Source organism: Biomphalaria glabrata, chromosome 1, assembly GCF_947242115.1.
Source record: "Biomphalaria glabrata chromosome 1, xgBioGlab47.1, whole genome shotgun sequence".
NCBI lineage: Eukaryota > Metazoa > Mollusca > Gastropoda > Planorbidae > Biomphalaria > Biomphalaria glabrata.
In genome coordinates this window covers 63,082,016-63,096,287 of record NC_074711.1, presented here as the reverse complement: position 1 = coordinate 63,096,287, position 14,272 = coordinate 63,082,016, and the positions used below count along the sequence as shown (strand labels likewise).

At 33.1% G+C, this 14,272-nt stretch overlaps 2 protein-coding genes across 6 annotated transcripts in view; one reads left to right on the top strand and one right to left on the bottom strand.

Moving 5' to 3' along the window:
* The window catches only part of LOC106072261 (uncharacterized), a 29,185-nt gene extending 15,200 nt beyond the window's left edge, over positions 1–13,985 (top strand). For all 5 annotated transcript variants that reach the window (XM_056006871.1, XM_056006878.1, XM_013232605.2 and 2 more), the window contains exons 20-28: positions 279–459; positions 540–654; positions 910–1,047; positions 6,232–6,384; positions 6,713–6,903; positions 7,169–7,364; positions 8,611–10,490; positions 11,641–11,743; positions 11,897–13,985. In XM_056006871.1, the coding sequence (XP_055862846.1) occupies positions 279–459; positions 540–654; positions 910–1,047; positions 6,232–6,384; positions 6,713–6,903; positions 7,169–7,364; positions 8,611–10,490; positions 11,641–11,743; positions 11,897–11,995 (3,056 nt within the window). In that variant the 3' untranslated portion in view covers positions 11,996–13,985. The remainder of the gene's footprint in view (positions 1–278; positions 460–539; positions 655–909; positions 1,048–6,231; positions 6,385–6,712; positions 6,904–7,168; positions 7,365–8,610; positions 10,491–11,640; positions 11,744–11,896) is intronic.
* LOC106072260 (G-protein coupled estrogen receptor 1-like) lies at positions 1,041–3,075 on the bottom strand. The gene has a single exon (XM_013232604.2). It carries the CDS (start codon positions 2,581–2,583, stop codon positions 1,378–1,380), a length of 1,206 nt encoding a protein of 401 aa, XP_013088058.2. The 5' UTR covers positions 2,584–3,075; the 3' UTR covers positions 1,041–1,377.
* Positions 13,986–14,272: the final 287 nt, after the last annotated feature.

The following is a 14,272-nucleotide window of genomic DNA, read 5'->3' as shown; positions in this document are numbered from 1 at the left end:
GAACATTACATAAAAACAGCCTTTCAATTAGTCTAGTCCAGAGTATTTATTTTATTGTGACAACATTAAAAACACCATTCCCATTAAAACATAAAAATAGAAATTAACATAATTAAACAAAAACCCCACCATTTCAGTCACTGTGATAATACATTCATTTACATTAATTCTAAAAGGTAAAACAGTATAGAAGAAAAGATGTTGGATTTGTTGATTTATCCTTTTTTTTTTTATTAAATATGTAAAGTGAATAATTTTTATTGTTCATCCCCACACAGTATCAACTGAAATTTGTCAAGAGGATGTTCTGGTAGAAAAGTGTCAAGAAGTTGTTAGAAATGAAGTGAATGAAGCAGAAGATCTGAATTTGTCTCAGGAGGAAGAAGAGGAAGATGAGGCTTTTGGTGAGGATGACCAGATTCAGCTGGAAGACCTGATGGCTGCTAGTACCACTATACGGTTAGTCACATGATTGTAGATAGAAAAAAATGCTACTTTTAACTGGATTCCATTTTTTAAATGTTTGTTTTTAATAACAGATATGATCCTAAGAAAGGGAATAGCATGGACTCTGACACAAAGACAAAATCACAGAGAAGAAAAGATGTTTGCTTGGCTATGTTGGATTCTGATTTGATTGAACGAGACCCTAAGGTTAGAAATGATTTATGCAAATATTATTATATCAATGCAAATTGATAAAAACCCCTTGAATAAATGTAGCCAAAAATGGATTATTGTTTATTTAACATTCAAAAAGAAAATGTTCCACAAAAATTTCTATTCTATTTTTTTAAACTATGTAAAAAAAATAAATTAAATGGCACATGACTTTGAACACAATAATCTTAAATAAAAAACTATGTTTCAAAAAATGATCTATAATGATTTTCTTGTCTAATAAAACAGAAAGATGAACGGGACACTGCTTATGCACAGATTTACTTCAATAGTGTGAAGGAAGTTCTGAAGGATGATCCGGAACGCTTCAGAAAATTTCTATTTCTACTTCACAGTCAGAATAAAGATCACTGTAATCCTATTGAGGTCAGTAGAAAACATTTAGGCTGTCTAAGACTTGGTTTCCTTTTTTTTTTGATTCAATTTATTCAACAAATACATTAATAAAAATGTAGCTTTTTTTTGTGAGTGTACAGCAATGTAGACCAAATAATTGTTTCTTCCGTTTTAGCATTTGTTTGTTAAAAATTGTAAAATAATTAATTGAAACTTTTAAAAAGTTCAATATTTTATATATTTTGTTAAAGATAAAATATGAAGAGAATGTTTATTTAACATGTTGAAATTGAGAAATATTTGAATCAGATAACATTTTATATATCATTATTAGCAGCTGTTGTGTACTTTCGGGATAGTTTATAATTCAGTCACATCTATCACTGTGCTTATATCTCTGCTACCTCCGTTCTGAGAATTGGTCTCAGTGTTGCAACTCTGTACAGAAGTAATATTTTTATGCTTCAGTCTTTTGGGCCAGCACTGTTTGAACATGAGGATTATTTGCTGTCTGAATTTCCTACCTGTCAGTATGTATAGGAAGAAATTAATGCAGTGGTTGCCAATGATTAGCACATTGATGATGCTTGCTGTCAGTGTGTAGTCTGCCAGGACTTTAAAATCTATGGTTGTTGGTGTGGGCTTAAAGTTGAAAACAGAGGTCCTGATAATAATCAGTATAATTCTTGGTGCTGTAAGGGCCAAGAAAATGAAACTGACTGTCAGTAAAGTCATTGTTAACTTCTGATTGATTCTGGTTGGAGATCTAGATTTATGGTTTTTAACGAAGCCTTTGAGAGATGAAAATGCCTTTGCTGATCTTTTCTGACTTCTTATGATGAGGTAATTGAATACAAGTAAGCAGGAGAATGGAATAAAAGAGTATACAGTGGCATCTAACCATGGCCAAACATCCTCTATGAACTGCTTGTAGGGGTCATAGAAAACACAACCATATTGCTGGTCATCTCGCCGTTTGACTACAACTGCAGTAAAAAAGAAGTGCATGTTTATAAGAAACATTAGTAGCATAAGAGCAGCTATTACAAACCTGGCACGTCTTGGTGTGGACCAGACCAGAGCTTTCAGCGGGAAGGTGATGGCAATATACCTATCTATTGTCATAGCCACTAGCAGCCAGGCACTGAGGCTGAAGCTCCAATAAGACTGAATGTTAAGGAACCTGCAAAGATAAGAGTTCAATGCCCTAGGGTCATGACTGACATTCTGCATCCACCTGATGAGGGCTGGCCCAAGCACCACCGAAAGATCTGCTACAGCCAAAGCTGCCATGTAGTTACAGATAGTCAGCTTGAGCAGTCCCAACATGACAACCAGTGCCAGTATGTTAGCCACACTTCCAACAACAACCTCTGTGATGAGGACATAGTTGTTTATGTAGCTAGCCATTTTGTAGCTAGAGAATGTCATAAGATACATTTCAAGCTTGGCTTCTGCACTGATTGCAGACACAGGCCTTAAGGTGGTTAACATGATCATTGCTGGGCTAGTTTCATCCTGTTCCTCTATTTCATCGACTGAGAAATCCCCCATGCTGTTATTCATTTTTGAAGCTGTTTTAAATTTCTTTTTAAAACATAGAAATAAATAGATATATAGTTATGTTCATTCAAGATGTACTGTTTAAAATACAAACTTAGTAAGTTTTAATTTTATGCATAATTCTTTGCTCAGATGAATATTAAACACATTTTTTCAAACAGTTTATTTATGAAACAATGAACCAAAAACTTGAACCTTCTATCGTCTGCTTAATCCAAAAAATTAGTTAGAAATGAATGTCTAAACCGTGTGTGTCCCTGAAGTCACTTAGTAGCCAACGCTCACATTATATTTGTACTTTGTTGTGTTAACTTACAACCCTTAGCCTCTTCATGGCACATTAATCACTCTAATATTTATGACACTTGCAGTCTTGGTCCTTATGGAATATCCATTAAAAATTAATCCTTACAAATTCAAAACAGCTCATAGAGAGTTCTTATTCTCTCTAAAGATTTCTGAAATGATTCTGTCTTATTTAAAATTTAAAAAAATTAGCTTCATTGGCTGTTTATTTTTTTTTTTTCATCTTTCAAACATGGTAGAATAAATATTGATTTGTCTGTAAACAATATTTATACTGAGGTTTTATTGTTTAGTCAATAAACTGGATGGGAAAGTCAGCAGTTGGCATGGTCTTAAGAATGTTAATTACTGGTGACTAGACTAGTAGCTCTCATAATTGATTAGAATGTTTATAAATAGTGTTTGAGTAGATAGTGCAGCCTACTGTGAAACACCATTTTCTATTAACAATAAAGTATTAAATGAAAATAAAAACATTATTTAAGTAACACTTAGACCAATGCTGTATTTTAAATACAAATATAATTATGTTCATATTATCCAGCTTGTCAAAATAGAAAGAAACAACAATTTGTAAATGACTAATTTCTTTTCGAGGCAAATATTTTAGTCTTGTTTGTTTAGCCCTAAAGGGTGCGGTGGCTGAGTGGTTTATTAATTGGCTTCCTAACCTGGGGTCCTGGGTTTGAATCTCTGTGAAGACTGGGATTTTGAATTTTGGGATTTTTAGGTTGCACCTGAGTCAACCCAACTCTAATGTGTACCTGACTTTAGTTGGGGAAAGTAAAGGTAGCTGGTCGTTATGCTGGCCACATGACACCCTGCTAGTTAACCATCGGCCAAAGAAACAGATGACCTTAACATCATCTGCCCTATAGATCACAAGGTCTGAAAAGGGAACTTTTTTTTAGTCCAACTTTCCCTTGGTGATTGCAGATGATTTGTAATTGGCCTGGCATCAGTATGAAGTATATAGAAACATTTTCATCATGCAAATGAACACAAATTACGTTGGCCTAGTCTTTGTTATGAAGTAACATCTGTATTTTATAAGCTTATGTGCTGCAAATACTAATTGTCACTTGCTGTGTTCAGCTGAGTAGTTGAGGTTGCTAATCATTCTACTAATGGTAGAGATTAATTTAATGAAGAATTGTAAATTAGCTTTGCTTGTATATATATGTGTGGAAAATCAAGTGGTTGGGTTTAAAGTAGGGGTGCACTGGATAGTCGCTTTGGCTGAATATTTAGCAATTTTTCACTATTCTGCGATATTTGGCTTCTGCCGAATAGTTGGCCGGATAGTAAAAACTACACGGTAGTACCTATATTTCTATTGATATTGTTAGGTGCCTCTGCGCTAAGTCTTTTCCAGATACGTCAAACACTTAAATAACGAAACAAGGCAGGCGAAAGGCAAACAATATAAAGGTAGTCGACGCTGATAAACGATGTCGAACAAGAAGTTAAATACTTAATGAAGGGAACAGTCGAATGTCATCAAACTAAATCTCTACATCAATAAAAACCAGCCAATATTCATAAAGTGGACATGATTCAATAATATCAGTTCTAAAATACATTAATGTTTATGTTTCAAATAAAAGAGTATGCTTTTAAAACTATGACTATGCATCATCGTTTAGTACAAAGGCAAGGTGTGTTTATCTAAATAGAAATAAAACTTAACATTTTAAATTCGCATTACATACATAGCAGTGATGGCTGGCACATTTTAAAATTTTGTCTTGACCTTTGAGTGGGCTAGTTAAAGTGTAATATTGCTTAACTATGTCATACTGACCAGACATATATCTAGATGTGCGGGTATATCTCCATAACATTGAGTTCATAGATAGAGAGGTGACCACATTATGCCAGATGTCAACATGTTGACACTGTCTAGAGGTCACACCTTATGAGGAAACTGAGTTTGTTTGCTTGGAGAATCTTTATTACGCAGGTAACACGGGTAGAGATGAACAACTCCCACCCCCTTTTATTTGTTTAACCCATCACATTGAGTTCATTGATAGACAGGTGACCACCAAGTCAAATACCATGGACGTAGGTACTCTCTAGAGGTCACACAAGAGAACTGAGTTTGTTTACTTGGTAGCTAATCTTAATTAGGCGGGCTGGACTTCAAGCCACACCTCAACAGGGGTAACCAGACAATGAGTTTGCTTATTTGGAGAAAAATCTCAATCACATGGCTGGACCAAAGGCCACACCTCTTCATGATTGCCTAGTTCTCTTACATGGATAGAAATCTCTTTTCCTAACATGTTAACTTGAATATTACTCCTGCCTTAAGTGTCTTGATTTGATGACGATATTCTTAATAATTTGAGAATGTCAAGTAACTCCTTCTTATTACTGATTTTTTTAACTTACGATGCGTACTTAGCTACTGTGTATCAGGCCAGGACGACTTTTTACACCTAGAGGCTTAATTCCATGCTTTTTTATTACAGAAACAATTATAAAATCAGTAGGCCTTATAATTAAGGAAGATGTTTCTTACATACTTTACAAAATAAAATAAAACATCTACTTGCTTAACTGACCATGCCAATGTGTTATTTTTTTGCCTGACCACTCAACACTATTGCATAAGCTCAACACCATCAACTCTACACACTTCACCAGGACTACATGTGTTGGCCCACTTCCTCTATCTGACCAGGTTGTAAAAATCTGTCGAGGGTGTTGAGGAATTGTTTTCTTCTCAGTTGCTTTGCCTAATGCTCTTAGATCTATAGAACTGTAGATTTAAACATAGATCTCAATAATAGACCAGATTACAATTTAATCTATGCTTCGGCATCATCTAAGGTCCAAGCTATAAATAGGTTAATAAAATATCATTTACCGCAAATGAATTAATCTAAAATAATAAATATTGACCTACAATGCTTCAGATTCCAACTATTAACTAGAAGTTACTATCAGTATTAAGCCCTTGGAACCAGTACCAGAAGCGGTCCTTGAGCTTTAAATTACAAGCCTGATGACCAGTTGTTGGTCTGAAATTCTTCAACACATACATCCAAACACTATACAAGCCAGATTGGACTTTACCTTAGAGATATTTACATTAGTAGCTAGTTCAATATATATTTACGTATTTTACATTGTCCATGCCATATAATCCGGTGCACCTCTAGTTTAAAAGGGGTACTTTGAAATGGGAAATCTACTGAAGGTGTTTTAGAGAGAAAAATGGTTGTGAAAAAGTCTTACTCAATAACAATTTATTTTTTTGTATCTGACTTCTAGTATACACCATTTTGTATTATTTCTTACACCAACATATTATTATGTATATATATATTTATTCAGTTGTATGCTGATTTGGCCATCCTGTTATCTGACCATCAAGATCTAGTGGATGATTTTGCTGGATTCCTTTTGGCTTTCCAAGCTGTTGAGTGTCAGTGTTTTGTATCCAGTCTTGAATACCAACAAATCCGTAGCTTCTTAAGGCAATTAGAGGTAAAAATATACAACTGATTTCATAGTTTATAACATCTATTTGAAATACAAATACTAAAAATTCCTAGTTTTTTTACCACTAAGAGATGTTAATAATAAATATAAAAAAAAAAATACAACTGTTTTGTCTTCAAAACTATAGTATTGATTTGGCTTAGAAATAAAGTTATTTTATCATGTTTTTGGTACATAATTCTTACAAATAAAAATTTCAAAGATATTTTTAAAAAAAGATATAAAAATCTTATATCATAAGCCCTAATTTCGTTCCTTTTCTACTTTAAATTTGTCTAAAGTTGTATTTATATATTTGTGCTGTAAACTTTAGATTTACTGTGACACATCAACCATAACATTTCAAAGGACTCTGAAGATGATGTCCAAATGGTTATCAATCAATCAGGATGCACATATTGATACAACTCCATTCAAAGACAGAATAACTTCAGTATTGCGCCATGTACCAGGCCTTATGGATGATCTGCTGGCATATTTTTTTGATGGCCCAATGCCTGAGTGGTAAACGATTTGTTCACGGATATAGCCCACTAAACATTGTGTTAAAAACATGCACTTTAAAGACAAGATAGAACACGTTAGAGAAATAATGATTCAGAAAAGCTGTTGTTAGAAAATTATTTGACTTATAAAACAACACCTTTATAGAATTGATATATAAACATTGTAATATTAGTATAGTTATTAGTATGATTTATATTGAAGTCATTATGCATCATTTTAAGTATTGACCTTTTAAATTGAACATATTAAACAATATTTGCAGCCATCCTGATGACTTTGAGCATGTCACCCTTGATGAGGTCTACGATGTTGGAGATACAGATAAGTTTGAGGAAGTTACCTTACCTGAGGGAAGGGAAAACTACAACACAAAATTGTGTACATGTAAATGTCATGAGGAATCACGAGATGAAAAGTTTGTGAAGAGAAGGAAGCATTGTGTGTCCTGCAGTCTGAAGGTAAGTCTAAAAGTACATTAAAAAGCACTACTGTGTACCTTACATTATTAAAGTTATTCTCAAAATAGATCACAAAACATGAATTTAACACATTGTATTTTTTCATGCTTTGTGAACTATTTTAAGACTAACCTTAAGAATGTAAGAAGCTCAGTAATTTTTCTTAATTTACTTTTACTCTGTATAAATTAATAAAAAAATTAATGATACAAGTGATCTACTAAACAGTTCTCTCCATTCTGCCTCATTTTCTTACAATCTTTAATGTCTCATCCCTCAAAAGGCATAATCATTTTGTTGATTTCTGCTTCTCTTATTTTTTTTCTTGTTACTTGCGTCAAAGTCTGTATAAGTCATGTTCTGTGTACCAGCTGAATTTCTTTTTTTTGATAATGTTTGGATGTTCTTTTGAGGTAAAATCAACATTTTGATATTACACTAAGTTATTATTACCAAAAATTTGGTAAAGCTTTAGATAAGGATTAAGTTTTGGTACAGGACTAACGTGTACTTCAAAATAAAAATGTGCTCAATGGAAGTTGGTTGAATGCCATTTTAGTATGAATTTTATTTGTGAGAAAATTGATGTGCTTCATTCTTAACTTACATCACTTCATGTTCATTCCTTGGTTACATCACTTTATGTTCATTCCTTGGTTACATCACTTTATGTTCATTCCTTGGTTACATCACTTTATGTTCATTCCTTGGTTACATTACTTTATGTTCATTCCTTGGTTACATTACTTTATGTTCATTCCTTGGTAAGTGCAGTCGGAAGACATTCATAACTGGGCATGATGCCAGGTGTCATTTTTTTAAATGTGTACTTTAGCTTTGTAAAATTCTGTTTTTCTGAACTAAATTAGTTGTCTTGATGTGCCATGTATAATTAGATTTTAGATTATTCAGCATCAATTATCACCAATGTAATTTGATGCTAGGTAGTCATTGTCAGCAATAGCAATTTGTGATTTTAAAAAAGGGATGAAAACTAGCAATAAAGAACTCAAAACATTATCTCTTCTTGCTACTATAATTCTAAATTTGTCTATTTCTCCATCAAACTAATAAACTTTTCTACTCTTTCATGACCTCAAAAATCTGACCTAAAGACAAGTTAAAATGTTTGAGAAAACAGAATAATGAATATGTTATTTTAGAGATTTTTATAACTTGCTTGCTTATTTTTGTTCTAAATACTATTTTTAATAGTTTTATTACAATGCCCCACTTTTCTTTTCAGATGTTTGAAGGGAAGCCAATATTAAAGATGTACCATCACACTGACTACCATGATGTTTCCATTATTTATCCACTGGAAGAAAAAGAGAAGCTGAGGAAAGCTAAAAAGGAAGCAGCCTTGATTGCTTTAGCTAAAGCTAGAGCTCAGAGGCAGCAGAAGAAAAAAAATAAAAAGAAATTGAGCAAAATAAAGGCTGTGGAGACCAAAAGAAAAAAGAAAATAAAAAAACGTAAAAGTCATAAGGTTAGTATTTCAGAAAAATATGCATTCACTAGTTCTGATTCAAAAAACCCAGAAGATAGTGTTGCACAGACTTTAGCAGATTCTGGGAAGAAGGAGGCAAAAGAAAATAAAGAAGAATCTGTGATGAATAAGTGTGACAATGCACCTGTACTAATCCCATCCAAAGAAAGTGATGGTATGTCAGATAGTCCTGCCAGCAATTTGATCAGATCTACTTATACCAATATATTCATGCCATCAGCAACATCATCCCCCATCAACATTAAGAGCTCAAGCTCTTCAAGTACATCTCATACAAGCAGCATAGCAGACTCCATATCACATGCCAACTTAAACAGCTTGACTGAAACAGTACCATTAGTTGTTAGTGACTCAACAACTGCTGACAAGCCATGCCCAGGAAGCTCATCTAATGTAACTCTGGATAATGAAATTCAGAACCCTTCTCATCAATCTGAAAACACAAAACAACCTCCCACTAGGACTAAATCTAGTACCAGAGTGTCTAAAACCAAAAGATCTAAGACATCCACAGTTGCCTTGCAACCAGAACCAATAACACCAATGGCTAATCCACATCTACCTGCCAGTATGCTTCAGCCAATTTCTTTAATTCCACCCATAACAAACTCAACTGTGAGATTCCCTACTCCTGTTGCACATCATCCTAGTATTTCCACCACACCAATTATTCATACAAGAATACCTGTTATGGTATTTCTACAGCCACAAGAAACCCTCCCAGAAAGTCCTAAAAAAGAAGAGCCCCGGAAGCCAAGTACTAAGAAATCTAGGAAGAGCAAATCCGAAGCAAGTAAAGCTACCCCAAGCCTGTCCACTGATCCAATCCAGGACAAGGAAGACAAACTCTGTGATGAGCCAGTAGAAATTGGGGAGCAAAATACATCTACACCTATAAAACCAGTGAATGAGGAGTGCAGCCAAATTGTACATTCACCTTCAGTAAAAATTGTCTCTTCACTCTCTAAATCACCACTGGGCATAGAACAGATGGAGCCATCTCCCCCCAGGACTAGTTCATATGAAAACTCTGATGAAAGAGACATGCACACTGAGGTTGCAACTGAAAGTGTACCATGTGCTTCTTCAACTCAAAACAGAACATTACTGTCCACAATTGATCTCCACACCTCAGACACCTCAAGCTTATTTCATTTCTCACCTTCCAAGTTTAAAGGCAAGATCCCAGACGTTGTTAAGGCTTATCTGGATAACTTTTCACTTGGTGGCTTTGATGAGTCTATGGACATACATGTTCATCAATTGGCTCAGGCGATGTCACCAGGTAAGTCAGGAAATACATCTTCAAGATTCAATCTCCTGGCTTACCTGGAATCCTCTAATTTGACCTTGAAAGATGGCACCAACATGGGTGTGACCAAATCTGTCAATGAGACCGAAACCAGGTTATCATTTTCTGGAGCCTTATCAGAACCAGAAAACAGTATGCCAACCAAAGAAAGTGGCAGAATCAATGATACTCCTTTAGATTCAACCACAAATGTTCAGACTGTTCCTGTTGCACTACAAGAGTCAAACAAGGTGAAAGAAGCATCATCATCAAAGTTAACTGCTGAGGTTACACCAGAAGTGGAAGATACAGATGAATGGTCTGAGTAAGTTATGTTTATTTTCTAATATTTTTTTTACTCATGGATAGTATTAATCTGTTGAATTTCTGTGGGATACTTTGTTGACTATGACATTTATGACAGTATGACCTCTTTAGTCCCAATGCAAGTTGATGGGCTGTGGGATTGTGTTGTGCAGAATGTAATACAAGTTGGAATGTGTAGATCTGGTATATTCTTTGTTATTATAATACAAACACATTTGCCTAACAACTAAAGCACAGAGAATCATCCACAAATTTGTATTTAAACATGTAAAATAAATTCCATAATTTTCTTGCTATCTTTGAATTATTCAGTTCTAATATAATAGCTTTATGAACCTAAACTTATGAACAAAACTGCATATATCATCCTTTCCCATTCTTTATTTTTTCTTGAGTTTCCAGGATTCTTGAGATTTCTAGACAATTGTGATGACATCACAGAAGAATTTCCTAAGCTATATTTAGCTATTCCTAAATCAGTTATTTTATTCTCATATCAATGATGTTATTCTAGTTAAAATGTTCAAAGAGAGGCTTCTTGGGTTTGCTAAATAACATGTCAAGCTTACATTGTTGAAAAATTATTTGAATAAACTATGTGGTACTTCGAGTACTAAAGAGCTCTAAATAACATCTAATAAAAGTAAACTTCATCATCTCATGTGTGCCTTTAGTCCTGTCTGGGGCATAGGCCACCAACCCAGTGTCCTGCAGGGGTCTTAGTTCTAGGCTTGTCTCCAACTTTCCACATGTTTTGCACATCTTCTTGACATCTGCATCCTAATCTTCCTTTTTAGTGAATTATTTTTACTATTCAACACCCAATGTTACTGTAGTGTATTTGCTCTTCTTGACTTGTTTTCTTTCAAGATAGTATTGGTAAAGCTGGGTATTTTTTGTTTAAGATAAGTATAAGTTTTTCTAAAATTAGGTAACATTCACTGAAATCAAATACTTGGGACACTTAAACTTTGACTGGTCTCTAATATTTTTATGGGTAAAAAAACTTGCATGTTAAATAACTGTGAGTCACTAAAATATTTTTTTTTTTTTTTAAATTTCAATTATTTAAGGTGAAAATTAAAGGTTATTCTAAAATTTTGTGGCATATTTTTTTTTCTCATGGAAATAATAATACTAATCCACAGAGATTGGGATAGATCCATTTTAACCATTGTAGCAGAAGAAGGCATCACTGCCCTGTCATTAAAAAAGATTCAACATTTTATACCTGAGAAATCCACCACTGAGGTCAGACATTGTTCATATGTGAAATTCATTTCTATAATTTTTAAAACTTACATATTTCAGTAGAAGAGCACATCTGGTCTTAGAGATGACAAATAAAAGAATCCTTCTTTGTTTTACATTGACAAATATAATTGCCTTTCTTTGTGTCCACAGATTCAGGAGCGAGCTAAGTTTCTGCTACAGATGTTGCAGACGGTTGGTGATAGTGAAAGTGATACGGGTGTTTCATGTGATGACAGCTCTAATATGTGAACATTAAACATAGTTTCCTAATAGTGAAGAAGTAGAATTTAGTAAGGCACGAAGACAACAAATGTTAACACTTGGAGAAAGACAGTGGCATGAACAACTATACAAAGAGAGGACACTTAAATACACATTCACTTTACTTGGAGGCTTATAATTAGTTTCCTCTTTTTTCTCCGTTGATAGACAAATTTAAATAATAGAAATGCAACCTATATTTGTGGATCAGATTTGTATATCATGTTTCATCTATGTAAATCACAGCTACACAATTTCACTTGATTCTTGATTTATTTGTTGATGTACATTATGTACATATTAACTTAAGTTGTTTTTTTTTTTTTTTTTTTTTTTTTTTTTTTTTTTTAAAACTCATATGTGCAATAAGCTCCCCACACTGAAACTTTGAAAGCTTTCATGTCATTTCATAGAATTTAGCACAAATTTTGTTATGACATACACACAATTAATTGCAATAGTACTTTTTGTCCATGCTCATAAAATACTTAGAAAGTTATTAAAATTATTGACAGAATTACAGTATAACCTTGATATATAAAACTAATATATTAAAGGCTACATAATTTAGAAAATCCAGACTGAACATGAGTTTAACCTATTTATAAATATGGGTTTTATTGAGACTATAGAGTCTGCTCTGTTCAGATCCATATTATATAACTGTACATATTCATTTAAATATTATTTTTAGTACTTATAAGAAATTTAAGGAGTGTAGTATATATGTATAAAATTTAAATCGAGGTGTACGAAAAAACTTATGTTTGAACAAATAAATTTTTACCAAGCTCATCTTCATTTCCTACCATTTAGTTGAAGATTTCTGTTAGGAATTTATTTATTTTTATTCCAGAAGTAACATTTGTAACTGATGAAACAAAAACATATAATGTCAGATTTTATTATTTTTTTGATTATTAATGTGAGTTAAAGGCCTTGTATCTTTTATGCAGTTGTGTATTTGCTAATAATCCATTAACTGTTTGTTGATATCAGAATCTATTTGTTGATATCAGATTCTATTAGAAGTGGTATTAACACGAGTGGGAAAGGTGTTTGTGAAAATTTAAATAGTGAGAATTTAGAGATTCTTTTGTATGGTGTGATATGAAGGGAGATAATACCGGTATACTATATAAAGTATCACATAGCTACAGTCAGTGAATTCTTATGAAAGCAATACAGTTTGTGATCTCCACTCATTGTTCTTCTCTTCTTACAACCATAAAACTATTCTTCTACCAGTGTATATTCAATATGGTCTCTGAGTTATGTTTTTAATGTTTTCTCCTAAAATGAGTCTTAATGCTTGCTAGGCATGATGACTGGATAGTTATAAATCTGTGGTAGCAGAAAGAGCTGTGAGATGTGATAAGTGACATGTTGTGACAGATTGCTGGTAGAATTTTGAGTTTTCTTTTTGTTTTATTATTATGATTATGGATCTAATTTAAAAAGAAGTGTTAAAATATAGAAATAGTTTGTAGTACAATTTTTATAAATGATATTTGGATTATTGGATACATTTTTGAAATTTAGTTTGTAAAGGATATAATATCTGTTCATAAATCATAAGGATTGCTTGTTAAAGTATATTAATTGAAATGATTAAATGTTAGTTGATAGCCTGTTACATGTAATAGTAAGACTGAATGTATATAATATAAATATTTAACTAAATGACCATATGCTAGATCCAGTTGACAGCTTGTCTTGTCACATGTAAGAGTTGGGTGTAAATCACTAAATGATTATAAATGCTGGTTAAGACCTTGCCATATTAACTGACTTGTACTTGTAAGTTTCTAAATTAGCCACTAAGTATGTGCAGATGGCTGGCTGTCACAGACACTTTTATCTCAACAACTTGTGTGAAGACTAGAGTAGTAAGGGACAAGACAAGGTTATAGGAACCTAGGTAAGAACTGACACAATGTATTGCCTTTATTAAAAGTTGTTTTTGTTGAACATGGAAGTTAATTGTCTAGTTGCATTGGTAATTGTTTATAAATATTTTTTTTTTTAAATTCTTTAGTAGTAAGATGCTCTTGAGATAAGTATGCAGGTCCCCTGGTAATTAAGTATTCATTGTTTACTCAAGAGATTGTTGGCTACAAGGACTTGCTCTTATAGTTTAGCGTACAAGTGTAAATGGAATGAAATAGACCAACCTAGTGCTTTCTTTCAGAATTGTATTAAACTAGAAATAGCGTAATTATAATATATTCATTCAAAATAGGTCAAAGGGCGTGGCTGTAAGGA